Source organism: Telmatherina bonti (genome assembly GCF_933228915.1).
Source record: "Telmatherina bonti genome assembly, chromosome: 18".
In the NCBI taxonomy this organism is placed as follows: domain Eukaryota; kingdom Metazoa; phylum Chordata; class Actinopteri; order Atheriniformes; family Telmatherinidae; genus Telmatherina; species Telmatherina bonti.
In genome coordinates this window covers 6,063,614-6,086,547 of record NC_136616.1, presented here as the reverse complement: position 1 = coordinate 6,086,547, position 22,934 = coordinate 6,063,614, and the positions used below count along the sequence as shown (strand labels likewise).

The 22,934-nt window shown below is 41.9% G+C and overlaps 2 protein-coding genes across 2 annotated transcripts; both read right to left on the bottom strand.

The window, feature by feature from the left end:
* Positions 1-130: 130 nt before the first annotated feature.
* On the bottom strand, positions 131-8,861 carry LOC306769391 (membrane-spanning 4-domains subfamily A member 4A-like). The gene is made up of 7 exons (XM_079257976.1): positions 8,770-8,861; positions 6,870-6,976; positions 6,687-6,797; positions 5,062-5,115; positions 3,485-3,646; positions 3,254-3,376; positions 131-3,070 (listed from the first exon to the last, which is right to left on the bottom strand). Exons 1-7 carry the CDS (start codon positions 8,774-8,776, stop codon positions 3,002-3,004), a joined length of 633 nt encoding a protein of 210 aa, XP_079114102.1. The 5' UTR covers positions 8,777-8,861; the 3' UTR covers positions 131-3,001.
* Positions 8,862-11,152: 2,291 nt separating this feature from the next.
* Positions 11,153-22,716, bottom strand: LOC306769365 (macrosialin-like). Its single transcript, XM_079257948.1, has 6 exons — positions 22,632-22,716; positions 19,291-19,802; positions 17,489-17,608; positions 14,859-14,928; positions 14,431-14,595; positions 11,153-12,870 (listed from the first exon to the last, which is right to left on the bottom strand). The coding sequence occupies exons 1-6, from the start codon at positions 22,678-22,680 to the stop codon at positions 12,731-12,733; spliced, it is 1,056 nt and encodes a 351-aa protein (XP_079114074.1). The 5' UTR covers positions 22,681-22,716; the 3' UTR covers positions 11,153-12,730.
* Between the last annotated feature and the right edge of the window lie 218 nt (positions 22,717-22,934).

Sequence of the window (22,934 nt, the reverse complement as noted above, 5' to 3'; positions counted from 1 at the left end):
AAGCAAGAAAAGAAGTTCTGCATGTATGAGCTGCAGGCATCAAACACACACCTGTTCAGGCTTTAATTTCTGGTTTGTTTTTATTATATTTTAAACTGTGAATCATTGTAATTAATCTGCAGCTGTCATGTGATTAATCAGATTTCAAAATGGAGACATTTAACAACCCTAACCCTAATACAGAGAGTTTCTGAGACCTGCTGCATCGTTTCATAGTAAAAACTCAAAAGGCCGTTGAACATTTTTACACTTTCATTCGGTTTTGTGGTAGACTTCCTTATAACTGCAATAATGCAGACCTGTGGTCATAAAACGTACATATATGTAAATGATCTCTTCATTTAAATGTGTTTTGTTAAAACTCCAAATAAAAACAAAACAAAAATTCTTTATTCTGAAACAAGAAACCTAAAAATTTCTGCAAAACCTTGAAAGATTTTACTAGAACGAAAGCTTCTTCTGAACCATGTGTTCATTCCATTTTCATATTGATAATAGGGCTGGGCAATGCAACAAAACCGATCAGAATCAATCGGAAACCATGTAAATCCAGGCCAAGTATCGTAGAAAAAAACAATACTTTTTGCTTGAAAGTTCAGTTATTTAGGGACTGTTTCTTTAAATATTTATTATGATTGTGATCATGATAAAACAACTAAATATTTTTATCAAATTCAAAATTGAAGATTTATTACAAATAATTGTTTCACCATTTTATATCATGATTGTTTCAAGAAAAAAATGCAAATGAGTTAAAGAAAAGCAAAACCTACGTTTGGTGTCTCTTATTCACATTCTGTGGCTTTTTACCCTTAAAGCCTCTGTAGGAACTCATGGTATCGATCAATACTGATACTAGCCTTGGTATCAATATCTGGATCAATCAGCCCAGCGCTCACAGATAAAATAAGTGGAAAACAAATCAGTCATAAGTTTGATGATCATAAAATATAACTATTCAGAAAATTCATTGTGGCATAAAAATTTCAAGTAAAATATATTGATTCAGTTAAAAAAATGGATGAAGAGATGAAAAAAGAGGGAAAAAATGAATTATTTTTTAATTGAAACTTTACAAATGATTACTGCTGTGATAGAGGCAGGCCACAGTTCAGCATTGTCTTGCTAAAATCTGCAATGCCTTCCCTGAAAGAGATCAAATGATAATATGGATCATGATGCTTACAGTTTGGATCGATTGGCTCATTGATCACTGAATCAAGGCATTGATGCAGTTTGATGCATTCTTCATGGATTTCTGTCGTACAGAAGAAACACTTTAGAAAAACTTTTTTACAATTGAAGAAGTAATTCGGCATAATTGGGGGCGTGTCCTTTGATTAACAAGTATCTGATATCCGGCAGCAAAAAGGCAGACGCAGCATAACTGTGGTCTTTAGCTGGCTAACAGCGTGCCTTAGCTTTAGCCTGCCTAGCTCCACTAGCTGGTTAGATACAGGTAAACTCAGCTCGTAATGACAGGCAGGTTGGCGTTTGATAGATGGGGAGCAAGACTTAAGATGAAAAATGCAGAATAAATGAAAGTATTCATACTATTCAAAGTTATGAAAGTGAAGAGCTGCCACTATGAGAGAAAAAAGTATCATGTTGTAACAGGTGTTGGGTAGTAATACGTTACTGATACGCCGTTACGTCTGTCAGTACCTAATGAAAGCTAATTTCTGCTGGATGCAAAAGAAACGTAGACGGTCGAACAGTTTTGTCCGTCTCCTGCGTTGGTTACGAATGTTTTTTGGTCTGTTTTTAAGGAGCTTAGCTACCCATCATTTTACACAGAAAACGGAGCGATACTACTGGAAAGCATGGGGGGGGGGCAGTGTTTGGTTGTACAGCTGAATCACAACCAGAGAAGAAGAGCGGAAACTGGAAGAAGAAGTTGAGCATATCATCGCTGAACTTTGTGGGTTTCTTCTTCTTCTGGTGTTTTTATGCAGCTGTAAACCTGATAACGGTGGGTAACCAGTACCAACCAGTATCACCACGTGGAAGTGAACTCTGAACTAAGCGCTGCCCCCTAGTGGATGAACTGAGTGAACATGACAGTGTTGGAAGAATAAGGACGGAGACGTAGGACATTTGAAATGGACCTTAAAGTTTGACTTTTTTTAAAAAAAAAAAAGAAGTACCTGGCTTTTTTGTCTGTTGCTAGCCAAATGCATAAACGGTAAGGTACTTTCTGTAGCGCAGCACAATGTGGGCTTACCAAGTCCGCTTGTTTGACTTGTTTTTCTGGGGGTTTTCGTTATGTACTTGCTTACAAGCCTTGATGAAACCATCCTGATTTTCTCAGCTGTCTGCAATAAAGCGAAAAGGCCAGGCAGCAAAACAGGACACATGCAACGGCCCTTTTTATCCAGAAAAAGTGTCCACAGCCCTGTTTCCTTGGTTACCGTCGCCGTCCGAACCGACATGACCCCGATTTGTAATAAAGAGCATGCTCATTATGCAACTTGTGCATCTAAGGTAAAGGTAGAAGGATATTATCTTTTTAAAATGTAACTCAAAGTTAAACTAGCACATAAGTCACTTTTTGAATGAAGTAACTAGTGACTGTAACTAGCACAACATTGGTTATAACATGATAGTGTACAGAAAAAACAAGGAATGTATTACGTATGAGGTGATAGTTTCCAGTAAGTATATAAATCATCAGTTTTTAGTAAAATCATGAAAAACATATCATGTTATAGTTTTACTGTAAAAACGTATAATACCATGTGCGGTGTTTTAACATAAAATCATTCAAAAATAATCATGTTATAAAGTCATAGTCTGACTGTAAAACGTGAAACATGTCATGCTGTAACACACTAGTTTATCGTAGAAATGTGAAACATGACACGTTTTATGACCATATCACGTTAAAGCGTCAAATGGTTCAAATTAGGCTTTTTACTGGGAACCAGTTCATCAGTATGGTCCATGTTAAAATGAAACTACTGACTGAGTTTACTTTGCAGCATGAATTTGTGGCTGCACATCATTCCTGTGAGCTTATCTGGGCAACCTCCACGCTGTTTGATGGGGGTGTTTGAACGCTGATCACAGGCTGTAGGAATGGAGAAAACAATAAGGACATTAGCTTACAGTGAGATGGTTGACTTGTAGTGATAATTCAGATGCAAATGTAAAAGGTAATAAACATTGCAGGCGGCGTTTTGCAGGTTAAACAGGCCAAAGCAAGCTGTCATGCAGACTGAAGGACCTTCAGCAATCATCAGCATCTACTCACTATCTTGGGAGCAGGCCCACAGCAGTTGATCACCTTGCAGGAGTAGGCGACCAGAGTGACAGAGATGGCCAGCAGGGTCACCTGGATGAGCACGGCACCACCGTAGAACTGCGAATGGATGTTCTGTCACAGTGGACCAGAAGAGAACTGAGAACTCTTCAGACAAGTACACCTTCATCCCGTCTGCTTTCACGTGTTTTTTTGTTCTTAAGAAGACGACTCGTTACTCACCATGATCTCTTGACAGATTTCATTATGTTTCACGCTGCTCTCTCTGTCATTGATGTAATGCCAGCAGTCATAGGACCAGTGCTCCATTTTGATCAAACTGCAGATGATGTTGAAGATGGAGGCAGCACACGCCACAATCTGCATCCCCAAACAGGCCCTCAGCTGAGAGACACAAGAGTTTCTTTCAAAATGGCGCTCAAAGTGATTTTTATCTCTATACTGACGAAAAGCTGTCGCCATCAGCCACTTTCACTTCTCTGTCAGTGTAGCAGCTGGTCTGTCTTCATCTGGACAAATCTGATCATTCAGCTCCACATCTGGAGCCAACCAGCTCCTCTTCCTCACTGTTTAACTGTTTCCATTGAGAGTCCACCGAGGGTCCATCAAGGGTCCACCGAGGGTGCATCAAGGGTCCACCAAGGGTCCACTGAGGGGTCCAACTTGGGACAGAAGGATCTAGACCAGTAAATCCTGACCAGTGTTTGCATTTCCACAGCCAGGAGGAGAACAGTGGGCATCCAGCAGTTTGCGTTCCTTCACCAAATTGTTCCTTCCTGAGTCAGACCCCTTGGTGGAGATGGGGCTACTGGGACCCCAAAGGAGGGGTAGGATGGCTTAGATCAGAGTCAGACCCCATGGTGGAGATGGGGCTACTGGGACCCCAAAGGAGGGGTTGGATGGCTTAGATCAGAGTCAGACCCCATGGTGGAGATGGGGCTACTGGGACCCCAAAGGAGGGGTTGGATGGCTTAGGTCAGATATTCTGGCACCCTTCCCAGATTTTTCCTGTGGGAAAGAGAAAACATGCCTGTACTGACTCATCCCACTTGTGTGGTCCTGCTAGTTGTCAGAGATCACAGCTGGAGCTTCCAGATGTGGGTAAACTTGTTTCCTCTACTCATTTAACAAGCCGCTCTTTGCCAAGAGGAAGTCAGTCAGAGATATTCTATTATTTTCAGTCTTCCGTTGTCCTAACTCTTTCTCAGTCTGTGGTTTGGTCTGCGAAGTGTGCCATAGTTTGGGTTCTGCCAGGCCTCTTCTGCCTTATTCAAGTTAATCTGTTCCACCTGGACTTCCCTGGGTGCTCCCTTTCCTCACCTGTACCTGCTTAAACCCTCTCCAGTCTCTGCTTCCCTGCCAGATGCTTAGCAGCAGTTTTCTACGTTTGTCTTCCAGTTACAGACCACGTCACGTCCCCGGATTATCCTGGTCTAGTCTCCATCGGATCCTCCTGTGTTTTCCTGGACATCGACTTCTGCTCTGTATGACCACGCTTCTTGCCTGACCCATTGGATAAGCAATCTGATCTCTGCTTCTCTGACCACTGGCCGCCCCTTGACTACGCTATTTGATATTGGACTTATGCCCTGCTTGTTGGCCTTCTGCCCCACGCCACCCAACAGTTCCAGGTTCTCCTCATCAGTCTCCAGTTGTCATCTTTTTTGGAATGAACTTCTGTTAAGACGTTTACGCCCGTATGAGGTTGAATTTTAGAGTTACTCCTTACAAGCTGCTATCTTCAGTTTAACCTGTGGATTTTCTATAAGAGTTTCTGTGTTTTCTCTTTCATGACTCACCGTTGGCAGATGGAGGTTTTTCGCAGCTACAGCCACATTCCCAGCTATGACTACCTGCAACCAGAACAAAACCAAATCTTTAGTTAACAGCTAAGGTGCCAACTACTACATCACTAAGTAGGCCAAGTTGCAGATTAAGGTGGAAATGTGTTTATGTATTCATGCTTGCTATAAAATCTGACCAAGAAAGGTCCTGAAAGTCTTCAGCTGGTAGCAAATACCCTCTCCACCTTTCAGATCAGATTTTAAACTTTCCTTTATGATAAATCTTCTGGTTGGGGTTGGTTTGGTTGCCTCTGAGAGGCACAGGGCAAGTGCTCTACCATCACTGGGGCTGATGTTACTGGGACGGTTAAAGCTCCTTGGTGGGAGTGGATGTAATCTGTCCTGATCTCCTCAAGGCTCTGCATACTGTGGACTGTCTTAGTTGACATCTCTGTGGCATCACGCGGACATTGAAGGTGTGTTCCAGCTAGAAAAGATGACTCTCTTCAGCCTCCTTGGTAAGGCCTACCTGGGAGTCCTGTAGAGGGTCTGTCAGATCGCCATAGCTCAGATTCAGAAGGAGCAGTGTGGTTTTAGTTCTGGCTGTGGGACAATGACTATCTCTACACTCAGCAGAGTCTGGGAGTTTGTGTTTTAGAATTTCCCTTGCCATTCTGCAGGTGTCCTATCATGTGGGGACCTGGAAGGTGTTTGACCACTCTAATTGAAAACCGTTGGCTGTTTCCAATGAGAGTTCAGACAGGACTCGACCAGTAAATGTACTTAACTGGTACAGCACTATACTAGTCATCTGGACCACTCAAAGCGCTGAACACTACATGTCACATTTGCCTATTCACACACACTTGTACAGTACGTCTCTTTTTCTTTGCACTCAAACAGATTCATACCCCGATAGGCACATTGGTAGGCAACCTGCCATCAGGAGGGGAAGCTGGGAATCAAACCACTGACCTTCAGGTTAGCTGAAGACCGCTCCTTCAGGATTATGAGGTACCGGACCCCCTGATAACACTGGTTTGGCCTGCATGACAAATGTTAGAGCTTGGTCCATGTTACCAGCAGTAAGTTGGGTCTCAGTCTGGTGAGTTGGACTCCGCCAGGACCGGTGCTGAAGTGGACTGTGTTACAGATGTTTCTAGGCTTAGCCAGAACGTTGAGGGCATCCAGTTGACGGACTCTCAGTAGCCCCGTTTGGAGCTAAAGCCAGACTAGGCCCCGTCTCCTGCCTCTCAAATTGGTTCAACAACTCTCTGCTGGGCCACAGGACCAGGACGTAATCACACAGCACCAACGAGCTCTTTCAGTCGAAACCAGAGCTGAACCAGCTAAGCCCTGGCTCTAGCACCAGCACCCATTCTTGGGTGGAAAAGGGACTAACTGGAGTGTGAAGTGAATAGGATGAGGCCAGGCAATTTCAAATTCAAGATCATGGTCCTTGGCAGGAAAAGGGTGGAATGACTCCTGCCACAAGTAGAGAAGACGTCTAGCTAAAAGGTATAAACCTAACATCTTTGTTTTACAACTGGAATCAAAGTAAACAAAACCAGTTACATCAGAAGGGGATGGTGGCCTTATCGTCTTGTAGTTTGGAGTATCTCTGACTTCTCTGAGCTTACCAGCAGTGATGCGATGTAGAAAGGTACGTCTGTCGGTATATCACTCAGGCCTTTGGCCTGAAACATGCCAAAACAGATGATCTTGTACACACTCAGGCCAATCTGAGTAATCTAAAAGACGAAGAGAAAGAGTTAGTTACAGACTGCAGCAGAAGTTTAAGCACAAACACAGGTGTAGCATACCCCAAGAGCTTTTGGTTCAGCTTCCAGGTACTTCTCCTTTCTGTGGACGTTTCTCTGAAAGGTGACGGAAACCAGGGGGCTCTGGGCTGGACTGACAGCTTCCTCATCTGAAAGTTGAAAGTAGAAGAGACACTTGACACAGTGTGTCGAGACACTTTTCCACTGTTAGCTTCCAAATCTCAGCTGCATCTGGTAAACAAATCAGTTCTGAGATTTTACATGTCTGAAAATAAATATTTAAATGGTCACACAGCACTACGGACGAGGACTTCAGATGCCTGGACAAACTGGTTAAAAATGCCAGTTCTGTGCTGGGTAGGGAGATGAACTCTGGTAGAACTGTGGTGGAACAGCAGAAGAGGAAGGAACTGCAGAACGTTATGAACCGTATTAACCACCCTGACAATGAGAGACTGATCTCCATGCAGTGCAGGACTGAGAGGTTCAGGACATCCGTTGTCCTCACAGCCATCAGGCCATAAAACAGTCACTTCCTAAATATTAATATTCTTATTTTAACTCAACTTCTTTTGCATCGTCTTTGGTTGTTTTTAATTAGGCGGTTTCTAGTTGTCTTCCTGTTCCTCTTCTTCTGTGGTTTGATCCTTTCTCTGGTTAGCTACACAACTCAACACTGCCTCCGGGATGTCTGCTGCTATTGTTCTATCTAGCTATCCTTCATATGATAGGTTTGAGTCCCTTGAAAATGGACAAAATTATGCGGGAAACTGTCCGTCCGTCTGTGGCTCTGTCTTCTGTGTCCATCCAGCATAAATGAGTTTTTACATGGAGAATGAACTAAAACCGTGTTTATAAAGGATTTCTGGGATCTTTACTTGACAAAAATGAGTCAGATAGCGAAAGAGGGGACTGACATGCAGCAGGGCCTTCGGTGGGACTCCAGTCTGCACCAGTTGCACCGAGGTTCTGCAGGCTGGTACATGTGATGGCGGTTTAACCAGCTGAGCTGCACAGAATAAACGGATTGTAATTCTGAACCAGACTCATCGTCATCTGTGCAATGAAAAACACAGAAGTCCTTTCCTGCTACTGGTGTGTCCCAGATATCTGTACTGGGACCACTGCTTGTCAACATCTACCTCCTTCCCCCTCAGTAATATTTCTGTAAATATAAAATAAATTTTAACTGATATTCAGATGATACTCAGCTGTATTTGTCTCCTCAAGCAAAGCCTGCACTTCTACCTGCTTCTACTTAAAATGTGTTATTGTAACCAGCGCCACCTGGTGGGTGGAGGCAGAGAAAATGCACCAACTTGTTCATGGCTTCGTTGTGTGTGCGTGCGTGCGTGCGTGCGTGTGTGTGTGTGTGTGTGTGTGTGTGTGTGTGTGTGTGCTGAGGTTGTTGTGTATGACCAGTCTGGATTAAACTGAGAGGGAATTTATTGGAGTCTATGTTGATAAAATTGTTTGTCTTTTTAAATACTGAATTGTCTGTTTATTGAATATTACTGCAATGTTTATCATGATTAAGTAAATCATGAATTTATGATGCACAATTTACTTTTTTTAAGTGAAAACATTTTTTGGATGAACTTTTGTATAAGATCACGTCAACAGTGTCTTCTTCTTGGAGCCAACAGTGCATTTAATTTCTTTAAAAGTACATTTGTTTGAAAGTAGCATCTGTTTAAACACTAACTAAACTTCCTGAAACCATTTCTTTGTCTATTAATGTGATTACAGTGCACAAAGCAGCAGCTATAGGAGGAGAAGTCCCAGAAGCGGAAACCGGACTCAGTTATGAAGCAGCAGAAAACATCTGGATCTGATCACTCTGAGCAACCAGCACAAATCTCACAGATTCTCTCACTTTTTAACCTAAAAATACTCATAAATTCACGGTTTTCATCTTTTTCTTTGTTTCGTGTTTATTTACCTGCCATGATCTCAAGATCCGCTGGAACTTCAGCTCAAATCTTCCCCTTTTTTATTCGCTTTTTGAGTCAGCAGCTGCTTACAGGCCTCAGATGGAGGGTTTTGCAATGTTTTGGTGGATGTGGGAGGGGTCCCGTCCTGGGACTGCTGGGGAATCCAATCATCTGCAGGGGGCGGAATCGGCGGATATGAGGGGACTTCTGCTTTCTAAGTCAGAGGTCAGACGGGCTGGACAGTCCCACAGGAAGAGGAATGGTGTGCATTCTGACTAATTTACACAGAAAAATATTAACATTATTGTTACCTGCTTCTTGTTTGGATGACAACGTGGCTTCAGCTTCTCCAAAATGATTATTTAACTGTATCATAAACGTGTCTGCCATTACAAAAATACTGCAAAGAAACAGGTCCAATGTCTATGAAATACAGAGGGGTGTATCCAGGAATTTGCTGTAGGGTGGCCGAGATAACCTTCACTTTGGGCGGGGGGTGGGCAGAGGTACTCCCATGTCCACCCATATTTCCCAAACCATCTGAAAGTGTTTTACAAGCTGAAGAAGAACATGAGACAAAAAATGGAAATAAAACAGTTCAAATGTAGATTAAAATTTTGAAAAGAAACTCTTATCTGTCTCAACCGAGGGAAGCAGTTGGGGGAGGTTTTTGGGGAATTATTTTGGGGTTGTTAAGTGTTTTGGGGAGGTGTTATGGTATTTTCTGGGGAAGTGTGTTGGGGTGGAGCTTTGGGGGGTGTTTTGGGGAAGTCTTTGGGGAAGTTTTTTCGGGAATTGTTTTGGGGAGGAGTTTCGGGGGGGTGTTTTGGAGAGATGTTTTGGGAGGTGTTTAAAAAATAAAAAGAGATAAAGTCAAGAAAATCTTTCCAGAATAAATAAAAGTAATGAGTTAGTAGTCAAATTTGGTGTCAGAACTTTTCTGGGTCCAGACATCAGTCCTGCTAATTCAGAAAACACACAGCTGGGTTTAAATCCCCTCCCCCAAACACCTCCCCAAAACATTTGACCAAACATCTCCCCAAAACATTTGACCAAACACCTCCCCTAAACATTTGACCAAACACCTCCCCAAAACATTTGACCAAACACCTCCCCAAAACATTTGACCAAACACCTCCCCAAAACATTTGACCAAACACCTCCCCTAAACATTTGACCAAACACCTCCCCTAAACATTTGACCAAACACCTCCCCAAAACATTTGACCAAACACCTCCCCAAAACATTTGACCAAACACCTCCCCTAAACATTTGACCAAACACCTCCCCTAAACATTTGACCAAACACCTCCCCAAAACATTTGACCAAACACCTCCCCTAAACATTTGACCAAACACCTCCCCTAAACATTTGACCAAACACCTCCCCTAAACATTTGACCAAACACCTCCCCTAAACATTTGACCAAACACCTCCCCTAAACATTTGACCAAACACCTCCCCTAAACATTTGACCAAACACCTCCCCTAAACATTTGACCAAACACCTCCCCTAAACATTTGACCAAACACCTCCCCTAAACATTTGACCAAACACCTCCCCTAAACATTTGACCAAACACCTCCCCTAAACATTTGACCAAACACCTCCCCTAAACATTTGACCAAACACCTCCCCTAAACATTTGACCAAACACCTCCCCAAACACCTGCTGGTGTAGCAATCTGGAGAAAAAAAACAGCTCCTGCTACCCTGCTTCATGCCAAAGAAACGTCACAGCTAGACTTTTGTGATGTGGAAAGATCTCTTCATTTTGAAGGAGAGTTTACTTGTCCAACAACCAGCTTAACCAATGATTCATGTCAGAGAAAGCGATACGCAGATATTCTGTTGTGACAGGAGGAGTCTAGTCTTCCATCGTCCTCGTTCTCATAAAGATGTGACAGTTTAATAAGTACAGTTGGCTAGTGCAGGTTTGGATCCTCTCTGGTCCAGACAACTGCTGCTGCTGAATGTTTCCTCTTCTTTAGACCTTTGGAAACCCTGGAGATATATATATATATATATATATATATATATATATATATATATATATATATATATATATATACACACACACATATATATATATCTAACCATGGTTACGGTCACACACATATATGTGTGTGATGTTTCTGAGACCAAAAAGCTTCTTAGATGGTTGACCGTAACCATGGTTATTATCCAGGTGTTCCCGCCTCCCCCCCAGTGGTTGCTGGGATAGACTGCAGTTTCCCGCCACCCCTCATGAAAACTGAATGGAAATTTCTCCCATCCATTTTCTCCAGACTTTGTCTTCTCGTCATGATTTGTCTTGAAACTTTGCGAGGAACTTGCAGGTTTACATGTGAACATGAGGAATATTTGTCTCAAAAAGACACAAAGACGTTTAGAAATCAAAGTCTTTATTCTCAGAGGAAGTTTCTGCTTGACACACAGACCCAAACCATGGCATTAGTTTCATGAGGATTTGGCTTCATCAGGCCGCAGTTTGAGAGACCTGCCGCTGGACTTCCTGCAGTCAGAAACTCCCTCCAGCTTCTGTCTGGTGTAAGAACCGACTCATTCCACATGGGATGCAGCAGACGTTCATAACACCATCTGAGCACCGAAAGACTTAGAAGCTGATGAGAAACAGCAGATGAGCTGCTGAAGGTAATACCTGGGGCTGAATCCGGGCCACTGCTGGCCCAGTTGCAGCCCTGGGGGCCGGAAGTCCTTACGGCAGGTCTCCTGCGGGCCGCGTGTTTCAGCAGGAGCGTGAAGACGTCTCCAAACACCAAACCCTTCCTTACAGAGTTCATCTTAAAACAGGAGAACACTTAAAACCAAATCATCTCTCAGCTTCGTACCCGCTGAGCGAGTCTAGAAGGAAACCGACGTGGAGCTACGATAGAGCTGTTCCCTGGGCGCACGTCGATGTTCGTCCAACCGTGCACAATTTTTACTTTAAAGAGGGAAAAGAAATAAAAAGCAAAGCATGATTTTACACATCAGAAGCAAAGTATTGTCTTTATGTAACAAACAAACGCAGTCAGTGCAATTAATATGAATACAATCCCTTCTAAAACCACCATTTTCCCTTTGTTTAAACTAAGAAATCAACATGTTATTCAGCTCAATCACCTGGACAGGTAAAGATTAGAAAATGCTCCTTTTGGAAAAATTAAATTCAGAAAACACAAAATGTGATTTAAAATAAAAACGGCCATGATGTTTCCAGCACATTCCCATAAAACTGGTCATGTGACTGGAATTATCTGATCAGGTTCATTTTTGCCTTTGGTGCTCTGGTGGAAGGCGGGCTGGTCCATAAAGGAGCCAGTTTGACTCTGACTGGTCAGTTATTCATGACAAGGTCAGTTTCTCCTCCTGATGATCACACAACTCTGTCACGTTTTTATGAGAAAACATTCAGAAATGAGGAGAACTGACATCAATAATGATAAAAACTGGTTAAAACTGATCTTTATAAAGTCTTGGATGTGTAACGTGGAAACTAACATTCTGTAATCAATGTATTGATTTTCTCATCACAGATAAACGGGCTCAGGTTTCACTTTGGTGTCTGAACAGGAGCCGAGTCGTGGTTTATATTCAGGTCGAGGACAATCTAGAAAGTATGTCGACCCGGGCTGTACGCAGCGTCTAATTATGCAGATTATTTGTTCAGAGGAGAATGCTAATAAAGTTTTACAATTAAGGGTTAAAGTCTGGTAAACACGAGGTTTAAGCCAGCCAGTCTGTTGGACTTTGGGTGAATCTGGATCAGTTTAATCATTGATTGCACATAAGCTCTTCAGGTGGGTCGCTGCAGCCTCCACCACGCAGGAAAACGCTGAGTAAACATCATTATGTAAAAACAGGAAATACAGCGTCAGAAAAATGGCAGCTTCAGTGGAAGCCTCATTCACAACCTCGCAGACGGAGTTGGTCTTATAGACCTGCAGCCGGCCCCCCATCTTCTCACAGAGACTGGTAGCCGTCAGTCCTCCTCCTCCGACCCAGCAGGTAGACCACCAACACCACCACAATCAGCACCAGCAGCGTCACCCCAACCGCGATGGCGACCCGGTAATCAGGCTTGTCGGCAGGACAGGGGTCAGCTACAACATGCACAAGTGGGACAGTTAATCAATACCGCGTCCATAAACCGATCAATTCTCTGAATGAAAGCTCCATTTGGAGCAGCTTGGTTAGCATGTAGCCTGTTAGCACAACCAGTAGTTCAACTGCTAGACAAGGTAAATGATTAAACACTGTTCTCATGGTGGTTCAGAGGAGCACAGAGGCAACGACGCGCCAGGCTGAAGCTTCTACGGCATCTCTGAGTAAACATGTCGTCCAAAAGCTGCAGGAGAAACCTGCTGGTCCTGAGCGGCAGCTAACTCCGCCGGACACACGGCTGGTGTGCTGGAACGACGTCTGTCACGCTCACGCATCCTTCATTTACATCTTCATTGTGCGTTGATGTACGCACACCGAACAACATCTGTTGTAAACATGAGCATCATTACAGTCTAATAAATAACAATAAAATCAGATAAACAACATTACCAGTTAAATAAAACCACCCAAACTGGTTTATTATGGTAAATAATCATAAAATGACTGTTTGCACCTGAAAATACTTTCAGGTAGTTTTTAAACTTCACCTGATGCTCATGCTTAAAAAATGAACAAACTAACTGTAGCTTGTCTAAATACGTCTGAGAAGAGCTAAAATATGGAGATGTTGGGACTTTTATGAACTCTGTGGAGGATATAAACTATAAAACTGCCACGCTTCGATAAACTCTGTTATGATAACAGACTGCACTAAAAGATGGGCGGAGCCTCCGTGATGCCACCCGCAGGTTCCTGCTCGGTGGGCGGTTCGTACCATCGCCATCTGGGCATCATGTGTGCCGTCACTCCAGGAAAATAAACTAATGGGCAAAGCGGTGGAGCTGAGGAGGGGGGAGCGCCATGGTGGATGATTGACATCTACTAAAGTCTGACCTGCCTGTAGCTAAGAGCTAACTGAGCTAACCTGGAGCTAACTAGCTACTGGGGGTGGGCGGGCTAACGCTAAGTCACGGTGTTACTCAACTAATATATGCGGTTGTGCTACTCTGCCTTCGGATACTAAGTTCCTGTCAATCAAAGGGACACGCCCCCAACGTGAGGAATTGTTTCCATGGAAACGTGATGTTTCAGCCTCAGCTGTCAGATTCTGAGGCTAAAATGATGTAAAATGAATGTATGAAACTGGTGATGAGTGACACCTGGGTTCGTTTGAAGGGTTTGACACTGGAAAACAATTTAAATGTGTTCATTTTACCAGTTTAACCAGTTCTCTGTATCTGCACTGTGGTTGCTGTGAACCACTAGTCATGTGCTCCTTCTTCATCTGTATTTTCCAAACCAACAACATTCACTGTTTATTCTAACACAGTTTAATAGTTCAGGGTTGGAAGTAACTAAATATTAAAAGTACTACACCCACCTGCTTTTTTAGGTTATTATCCTGGGAATACTTAGTTGTCTTTGTTGTTATTTATTAATAAACAGTGTTTAAAGTTTCTATTTAGAACATTTATTAAAGGTTTTGTCTAATTTTCTCATCTTATTGTAAAAGCAACTTTTATCTGTCACACATCATATTTGTTTGTGAGCTCACTTACAAGAGCCAAAGTCATTGGCAGTCAGATTGAAGGCCTGCATCCTGTCTTGGGTGACGTCTAAGTACAGTCCATTCCCCATGTAGACCGATTGCTTCTTGCAGGAGTACGCATGCCCGATCCGAGCAGAAAACAGATGCAGTGACGAGTTTTTGCCACTGTATGGACCTGCAACACGGAGAAAAGCTGAAAAGATGCCAAACTAGTGTGACTGCATTGCACTGAAAGGAGCTTTGCGTGTTTCTGGCATCACATGTTGACAAGATAACAGACTGGATCTATTCAGCGTTTAACTGGGCGGATAAACCAGGAAGCTTCTGGGTCTGCTGTTTATATCAGCAACAAGTGTGTGACAGCCGTCTGCAGCTTCCCACTGCAGGGACCCTCTTCAGAAGAGTCCAGAGTTGAATGAGCAGCTGGTTCGGACTTACCTCCGTTTGCGAAGGGGTAGGACAGCTTGAAAGACAGATTATCAACGTAGGCGAGGTTTTCAGTAACGTTCTGTGGAAACAAACAGCGACTCATGTCAACGCAGCTTCTCAAACCTGATTAAACCTGAGATAAAACATTTATTTCTTCAATGAAATTAAAACAATGAGAACTTCCTCTACATGCATTTATGGCCGTAATTTTACAGACTTCCTTGACAACACAGAGGCGGTTGCGCAACGTTGTACACTGATAAAAAGTTTGGGTTAAACTGGTAGCTGGGTGGCCAGGTAGCTGGGTGGCCGGGTGGCCGGTTAGCCGGATGGCCGGGTAGCTGGGTGGCCGGGTGGCCGGTTAGCCGGATGGCCGGGTAGCTGGGTGGCCGGTTAGCCGGATGGCCGGGTAGCTGGGTGGCCGGGTGGCCGGGTGGCCGGTTAGCCGGATGGCCAGGTGGCCGGGTAGCCGGATGGCCGGGTAGCCGGGTGGCCGGATGGCCGGATGGCCGGGTGGCTGGGTGGCCGGATGGCCGGGTGGCCGGGTGGCCGGGTAGCCGGATGGCCGGGTAGCCGGGTGGCCGGGTAGCCGGATGGCCGGGTAGCTGGGTGGCCGGATGGTCGGGTAGCCGGATGGCCGGGTAGCTGGGTGGCCGGATGGTCGGGTAGCTGGGTGGCCAGGTGGCCGGTTAGCCGGATGGCTGGGTGGCCGGATGGCCGGGTGGCCGGGTAGCCGGATGGCCTGGTAGCTGGGTGGCCGGGTGGTCGGGTAGCCGGATGGCCGGGTAGCTGGGTGGCCGGGTAGCCGGATGGCCTGGTAGCTGGGTGGCCGGGTGGCCGGGTAGCCGGATGGCCTGGTAGCTGGGTGGCCGGGTGGCCGGGGAGCCGGATGGCCGGGTGGCCGGGTAGCCGGATGGCCGGGTGGCCGGATGGCCGGGTGGCCGGATGGCCGGGTAGCTGGGTAGTAATTCTTCATAGGCTTGAATGTCTTTTACTCCCTTAAGTCTGATGCAGTATCATTTAACACAAACCCTTCCATTCACATCAACACATCAGAGTTTGGTTGATAAATGCAACAACTTCAACATAATCAGAAATCTAAACCAGTCGATGAGTAAATAAATAAAAAATATAAACAATATGGATGTGCAACGCTTCTAGCAGCTGAATGCACCTGTCTGTCATAAAACCATAAAACATAGATAAGCAAACATTCACATAGCAACGATTTGTTTTAGTCAGGATATGAAGTATAGCAGCACTGATGAGTCACTCGGTCACATTTATCTGATCAGCTCTTTCACAAACATGGAGCAACAAGGTTCTGTTTTTGCTCCCTACATGGTTTAAATAAAGTTATTCAACAACTTTGCATACATTTCCATTCTTATGCCAGCAGGGCTGCACGCTGGTCAGAAAACTGAAGAAAAGGATTCAGACCAGCAGATTATAATCCATAATAATCTACTATATTCATCGAGGCTACATCAGCATGTAACATGTACATGTATGTTGTGTATTTTCTGCACATGGTTATTTGGCTTGATGTATAGATATATTTGTATATATATATATATATATATATATATATATATATATATATATACTGAATAAAAGAAAAATTTATTTTCCATGACATGTTGTTCCACAAAATTAATGTGATAAAATGTAAAATTTACAAGGAAATTCTATGAAATAAAAACTTTTTATACATATAATTTTATATATTTTTTCAAATTCATAATGAAATACACTGATAACAATTTAATTTCTTGCACAAATAAAAACAATAGAAATGACAGAAGATTGCTACTATAAATAGGTTTACTATGCAATATTATCAGTGTTTTAAAAGTCTTAAACTTAAATCTACCAGTACAACTCTTATTTTGAAATTATATTTAATACAAAATGTCATTAAACAATATTTTTTGTTGAAAAAATTTTCAGTTATTCATGCTTTTCCAACATGAAAATTTGCATAATGTTTTTGGTATTTCGCCGTATTCAAAGACCAATGAATAATGGCTGAATGATCCAAAAACAACTCTGTAATTTTGCAATTTCTTTGAACAGGTATGTTAAGAGATAGGATGGGTGGTGAATGGCTTAACGTGTCATTGTGGACAGACTCATGTTTTACCCAGATATAATTGTTTTAACCCTCAGCAAGTCCTTTTCATAAACGGCTTTGCTGTGTTTTTGTTACGTTTATTGGATCACACATGCATATATTTCTGTTTACCAGGAAAGGTTTTACATTTTAATATGAGAGTTTTTGGTAATTGTAATTTATTATATATATCTCAGTAAAGATTTATGACACTGCTGGGTAAATTTAATTTTACAGCAACACTTCAGTGTTACGCTCCAAAAATTCATGAATTGTCACTTTGAAAAGCACCAAATGAGTCACAGAGGGGACATTTCGGCGGTTTCTACTGTCACATGATCCCAACACAGACAGGATGAATACACTTCTCTTTTTCTAAACTTCCTCCCCAGTCCCAGTTCCACAGATTGTTGAAGCTAATTCTTACTCATCATCAAAAGACTGAACAACACAGAAATGTCACAGGAACTGCACGAGGATCAGTTACTGACAAAAACACTTTAACTGAGAAGGAAATGAAAAGTACCTTCTTGAAGAGGAAGGTGATGAAGCCTTGAGGAAAGACGAGGGTAAGGTTAGAAGTGGTTTCCTTGCATTGCCCCTTTGCAGAGGTCTTTTCTGGGTCAACAATAAAGCTGCCTTTGGTCTGAAAAGAAATGAATTAAATCACAAATGTTTCTTTTCTTCAGATTTAAGCACTTCTTTTTATAAATAAAAAAAAGATTGAAGGACTCTTTCGCCTGGCAAGAAGGATTAGCAATAGCCTCATGACAGAGAATGACCAGTTTAACCTCTTAAAGTAATCGAATGGTTAAAATGAGGAATGAAAACTTGCATCTTCCCAGTTCCTGAATACAGGATGCTGGAAACTGAACTTGCTGAAATCTATGTCAGAGGTTAAAGCAGGGTCTTTGTTCATGAAATGGCTAATTCGTTAGCTTATTTGACTGTCTAAGTACCATCTGAATGACCGTCATTAAAACGCAGTAGAAGAAGACCGACCCTTTTCCATCAGGTTTCAGATGGGTTATCCCCATATTAAAATATCATTTATTGCTGAATGGCATCTATCTCAGGCACCCCTCAGTGATGTATTCATAGCCCTAAAGCGTCCGAGACAATTTGCTTGTTTGAATATTTTGAATTTGTCTCAATGCATCACATAACATATATTTCACATAGTTTGATACCTCTTATTTTGTCCCAGCACAACTTCCCATTCTCAGTGATGTCCCAATGTTTGTCATGCCGCCATTTGGGTTGCTAAAAGCTAGCTGTCATTATCATGTGACGAATAAAGTGTTTGTCACACAGATGATGCGAGCAAACATTGCACTTTCCAAACCAGTTCAGCTATTGTGTTCATGTCAAACAGACACATTTTATAAAACATGTGCTTGATGGTGCTCAGAACCTGCATGATTTTCCAAATTCTGCTTTACATTCCTCCAAAACTGCCAGCTGAAGGATATTTAGCTGTCAGGTTCAGCTAGCAGATTTAGCTTCCCAGCACATTTATAATGAACTGAAAAGGAGGCAGGTAGTCCGGAATATGAAATACATCATCTGGAAGCCGACTGGAACATCCAGATACACAGGAGAAGCTAGGTGTAGTAGCCGCTTGCTAGCAGCTAGTGTGCTATAGCAGCCAAGTTGCTAGCAGTTAGCCAGCTGTAGCAGCCAAGCTGCTAGCAGTTAGCCAGCTGTAGCAGCCGAGCCACCAGTACCTAACCAGCTGTAGCAGCCGAGCCGCTAGCAGCTAGTGTGCTATAGCAGTCAAGCTGCTAGCAGTTAGCCAGCTGTAGCAGCCGAGCCGCCAGTACCTAACCGGTTGTAGCAGCCGAGCCGCTAGTATTTAGCCGGCTGCTAGTAGCTTATCTTTTGCCCCCACATGATCAGTGACAAAAGCTGGTCTATACTCGGGGCGGGCAACTCCAGTTCTTGAGAGCCATATTCATGTGAGTTTTAGTAGTTTCCCTGCTGCAACACACCTGACACACATCAGACTTAATTAACAGACTTGTGCAGAGCTTGACAAACTCAGCATAAGTCTTTTCATTACACATTGATCTGAGTCAGGCTAGTTGCAGCAGGGAAACTTCTAACACTCGGAGAACTGTAACTTGACCACCCCCTGTTTATAAGATCTGATAATAATTTTTTCACTTAAAGATTTTATTAACAAATTGGGCCTAAAAATAAACAAATCAAGACTGAAAAAAAGTACAATTTATCAAAAGACGAGAATGGTCTACAGCTAGAATTATCTCTAGAAGTCAGCTTGAGCTTTGAAGAATGTTATTTTTATATTCAACTGATTAAATTTACCTCTTTTGACTCCAGTCGGATCGTCAGCCCCATGTCAGCTCTCAGACAGATATCTTTGCCTGTCGTCAGATTGTAGTTTCCCACAGTCACAGTGGTCGAAGGAGTTGTTGCAGGAACTGTGGTGGTTGTAGGTGTAGGTGTAGTTGTGTTTGTTGTCGTGGGTGTAGGTGTAGGTGTAGTTGTGTTTGTTGTCGTGGGTTTAGGTGTAGGTGTAGTTGTGTTTGTTGTCGTGGGTTTAGGTGTAGGTGCAGTTGTGTTTGTCGTCGTGGGTTTAGGTGTAGGTGCAGTTGTGTTTGTCGTCGTGGGTTTAGGTGTAGGTGCAGTTGTGTTTGTCGTCGTGGGTTTAGGTGTAGGTGTAGTTGTGTTTGTTGTCGTAGGTTTAGGTGTAGGTGCAGTTGTGTTTGTCGTCGTGGGTTTAGGTGTAGTTGTTGGAGATTGGGTTCCAAACGCTCCTGCAGGGCCCATGGATGCAGGAGGTTTGGACTCTCCTATCTCGTTGTCCAGTGACAGTGCTTCAAGGAAAAGATAGATTAAAGAAAAAAATTCAGAATTCACAGAAGTGCAGCTCCAAACTTAGAAAATGTGAATTTTTATCTCCTAAACGAAAACAACTGGCAACCTGTCCAGGTTGCTTCCCCTATCTCTCGCTTGTTAATTGCTGGGATGGGCAGCAGCTTCTTTGCTACTCTGAATTGTATTAAGCAGTTTAAAAAATGAATAGATATGTGAAAACAAAAATGGAATACTAATTTAAGCTCATCTTTTAAAGGTAAGATAGCAGCACAATCCACTGAGGAATTATTTAAGTAGTCCGGGGGATTAATCCTTTAACCAAAACAAAATGGGGAGCAATGTCTCATTATTTAAATCCGAAGTATTTCTTTGGTTCTTTAACAAAATGCCAAAAATTAGTGAACAAAATCTATATTTTTCTCATTTACTGTTTAATACTTTATGATATGTAGTGAAAAAGTGTTCACTAGGTGGCAGAAGACAAAGATCAGATTATTTACAAGGTGTGTTGAACCAAGTTTTTACTATAAAACTAAACAAATTGTCTCAGAAACTGTATGCAGTATGATACATGCAGCATTAAAGGGTTAATATTTTAACATCTAAGGAGGAACTATGCAAAAGTAGAAGATAAAAAAGTAAACCTAAGCGGTATGAAGTGATATTACTTTCATAATACACCTAGTTTGTTTGGAGAAATGATCAGAAGCTCTAAAGCCAATGATAATCTCTTGTTTGGGGTTTGAACTGTGTTTGGTTTGGATGCTGATGCTTGGTAAAGTCTTTTAGCTGAGCTTATCTGTGTCATGTTGCTATGCTACATGTTAGCATTACTACTTCCTTGTGTGTGCTGAAACAGTTTGTGCTGCCCTTTTCTTCCTCAGCTCCATGTACAGGGGAAGACAGAAGATGTTAAACATCAACTCAGATACATTGCTCCTATTACTAAGAGGTTCAAAATCAATGCTTTACACATTAACACAAATGTTAATTTACTGTTAAATGACTTTTACAGCTACTAAATGTCCATGAACACTACCCAGTTAGCATTGTATGTTAGCTTAAATAGCTAATATGCAGATGCTAATGCTTTACTTATTTACACAATAATAGAAATGTTCATTTGTTCCTCGAACAACCCCAAGAATTTCATTCGCTTTAAGATCTGTAATAACTTATATACAGATACTATTGCTAAGAGGTTTCAAAGTATTTACTTATTTACACAGTGACTGAAATACTAATTTGTTCTTGTACAACTCCAACAAATGCTGCAAAATCCTGGAGGCACCGATTCATCTGCAAAAAAAAGTCTTAGCCATGCTAAAATCCAGTAAGGGTAGAAAGTAGGTGGTTTACCATTTTTATTGACCAAAAAAGCACTTTAGACATTATTGATTTAGGAATCATACTATTCCAAAAATGTTTTGTTCCCATGGATAAGCTAGCGCTTAATGAACCTCTGTAGTCACGGGTTTTCTCAAAACCTGTTTTTTGGGCTGTGAAATGAAAACAATGCAGCAAAACAGGACTGAAAAAAAGAAACTAAATAAAAGCACAGGATTGTTTTCAATGAGGTGATAAAATGTGATACCTTTTTAATTATATGAAACAACTGAATCCATTGTAGATAAAAACAAAAAACTAAATCATTTACCACTGTTTTAAAATATGAAGCTAAAGCTAGTGGCTCACGGTTAGCATGCTAACCCTTGTCAGTCAGTTAGCACTAAATTTACCCTTGACTTTCGGCCATTTTTTAAATGTTTTCCCCCACAAAAGTTATGTTTTTGTAACTAATTATTTTTTTTCTTGAAGAACTTTGGAATTCCAATTTTAAGAGGACCTCTGACATTTTCAGGACTTTTTTTTTCATCCTTTGAGAACCTAAAAAAATTTAATTTCAAATCAAATGCTGGAAAAACATTATTTCAAAATCAATGCTGCTGCTCATGTTTTGCATTTTTAAAAACTAATCTTTTATAAAAATGAAAAGTAAAGAAAACAATCAGGTGTAATCAAACTAGCATTTGAAAAGTTCATTTGAATTACTGCATTTTTGGTAATTGTCATAAGGTCTAACGTCACAAAATGATAGAAAAATATTTTTCCATATTGTTTTCAGGACAGTTTTTTGGACTTTTTATGAACTCTAATCAGAAAAGAAATTAAATCAACTGAATAAACAGTTAAAGCAACAAAATATGCAAAAACCGTGTCAGTTTATATTTGACACGTGTGACTTCAGTCCTCACCTTCTGCTGGTTTATTAAATGTTTCAGGTATTTACTTGACAGTGAAGCAGGTAGATGCGGAAACTAGTCAGCTTTTTATGGGCAAACACAGACGTCACCTTCCAAAAATCTCACAAAGGATGACTTTGAAAAAATAAAAAAATAAAAACTTTTAAAAAAAGTAAGTTTACACTTCAGCAGAAGGAATGCAAAGTGATTTTTAAACACTGCTGGACTTCAGCACAGATTGCAGACTTAAAACATCTGTCAGCAGACATGTGACACAGACCTGCACGCAAACAAAGACTGCGGAAACCTTTGTTCCTGAAACAATCCAGGAAGCCACAGTGAGGCCAGATTGATCTATCTCACATACAGCTTACACAGCAAATAAATAAAAAAAGACAACATTCAAAAATTATTATTAAAATGGACCTAGACTCAGATGTAATCAGATTTTTAACTTTCAGAAACACTATTATGCTGCAATTTAGATAGTTTTATATTTATATTCTGGTACAGTTTTGTCTGCTGATTAAATCCATGGTTTTGTCTTTAATTTAGACAAAAAGGTGAAAAGAAGTGGCCTCCTACCTGAGAGAGCACCGCAGACAGCTAGGATCAACACAACCGCCTTCAGCATGTTGACAGATGTTGACAGACTGACCAGATTTCTGCCTCACAGCTCCGAAAACAGGCTTAATGAGCAACTAAAGAGCTGCACCTCTTATCATAAACTCATTTCTGCGTCAAGGCGGGCGCGACGCCACAGGAAACCCTTTCGCTGTGCTTCCACAATAAACTGCTTTCAAGCTGCAACACGCTTTGTTGAATGTTCGGCTGGATGTTTCCTCATCCTATATCAATACTTTTTCACATTTACATAGTTGTCAAACC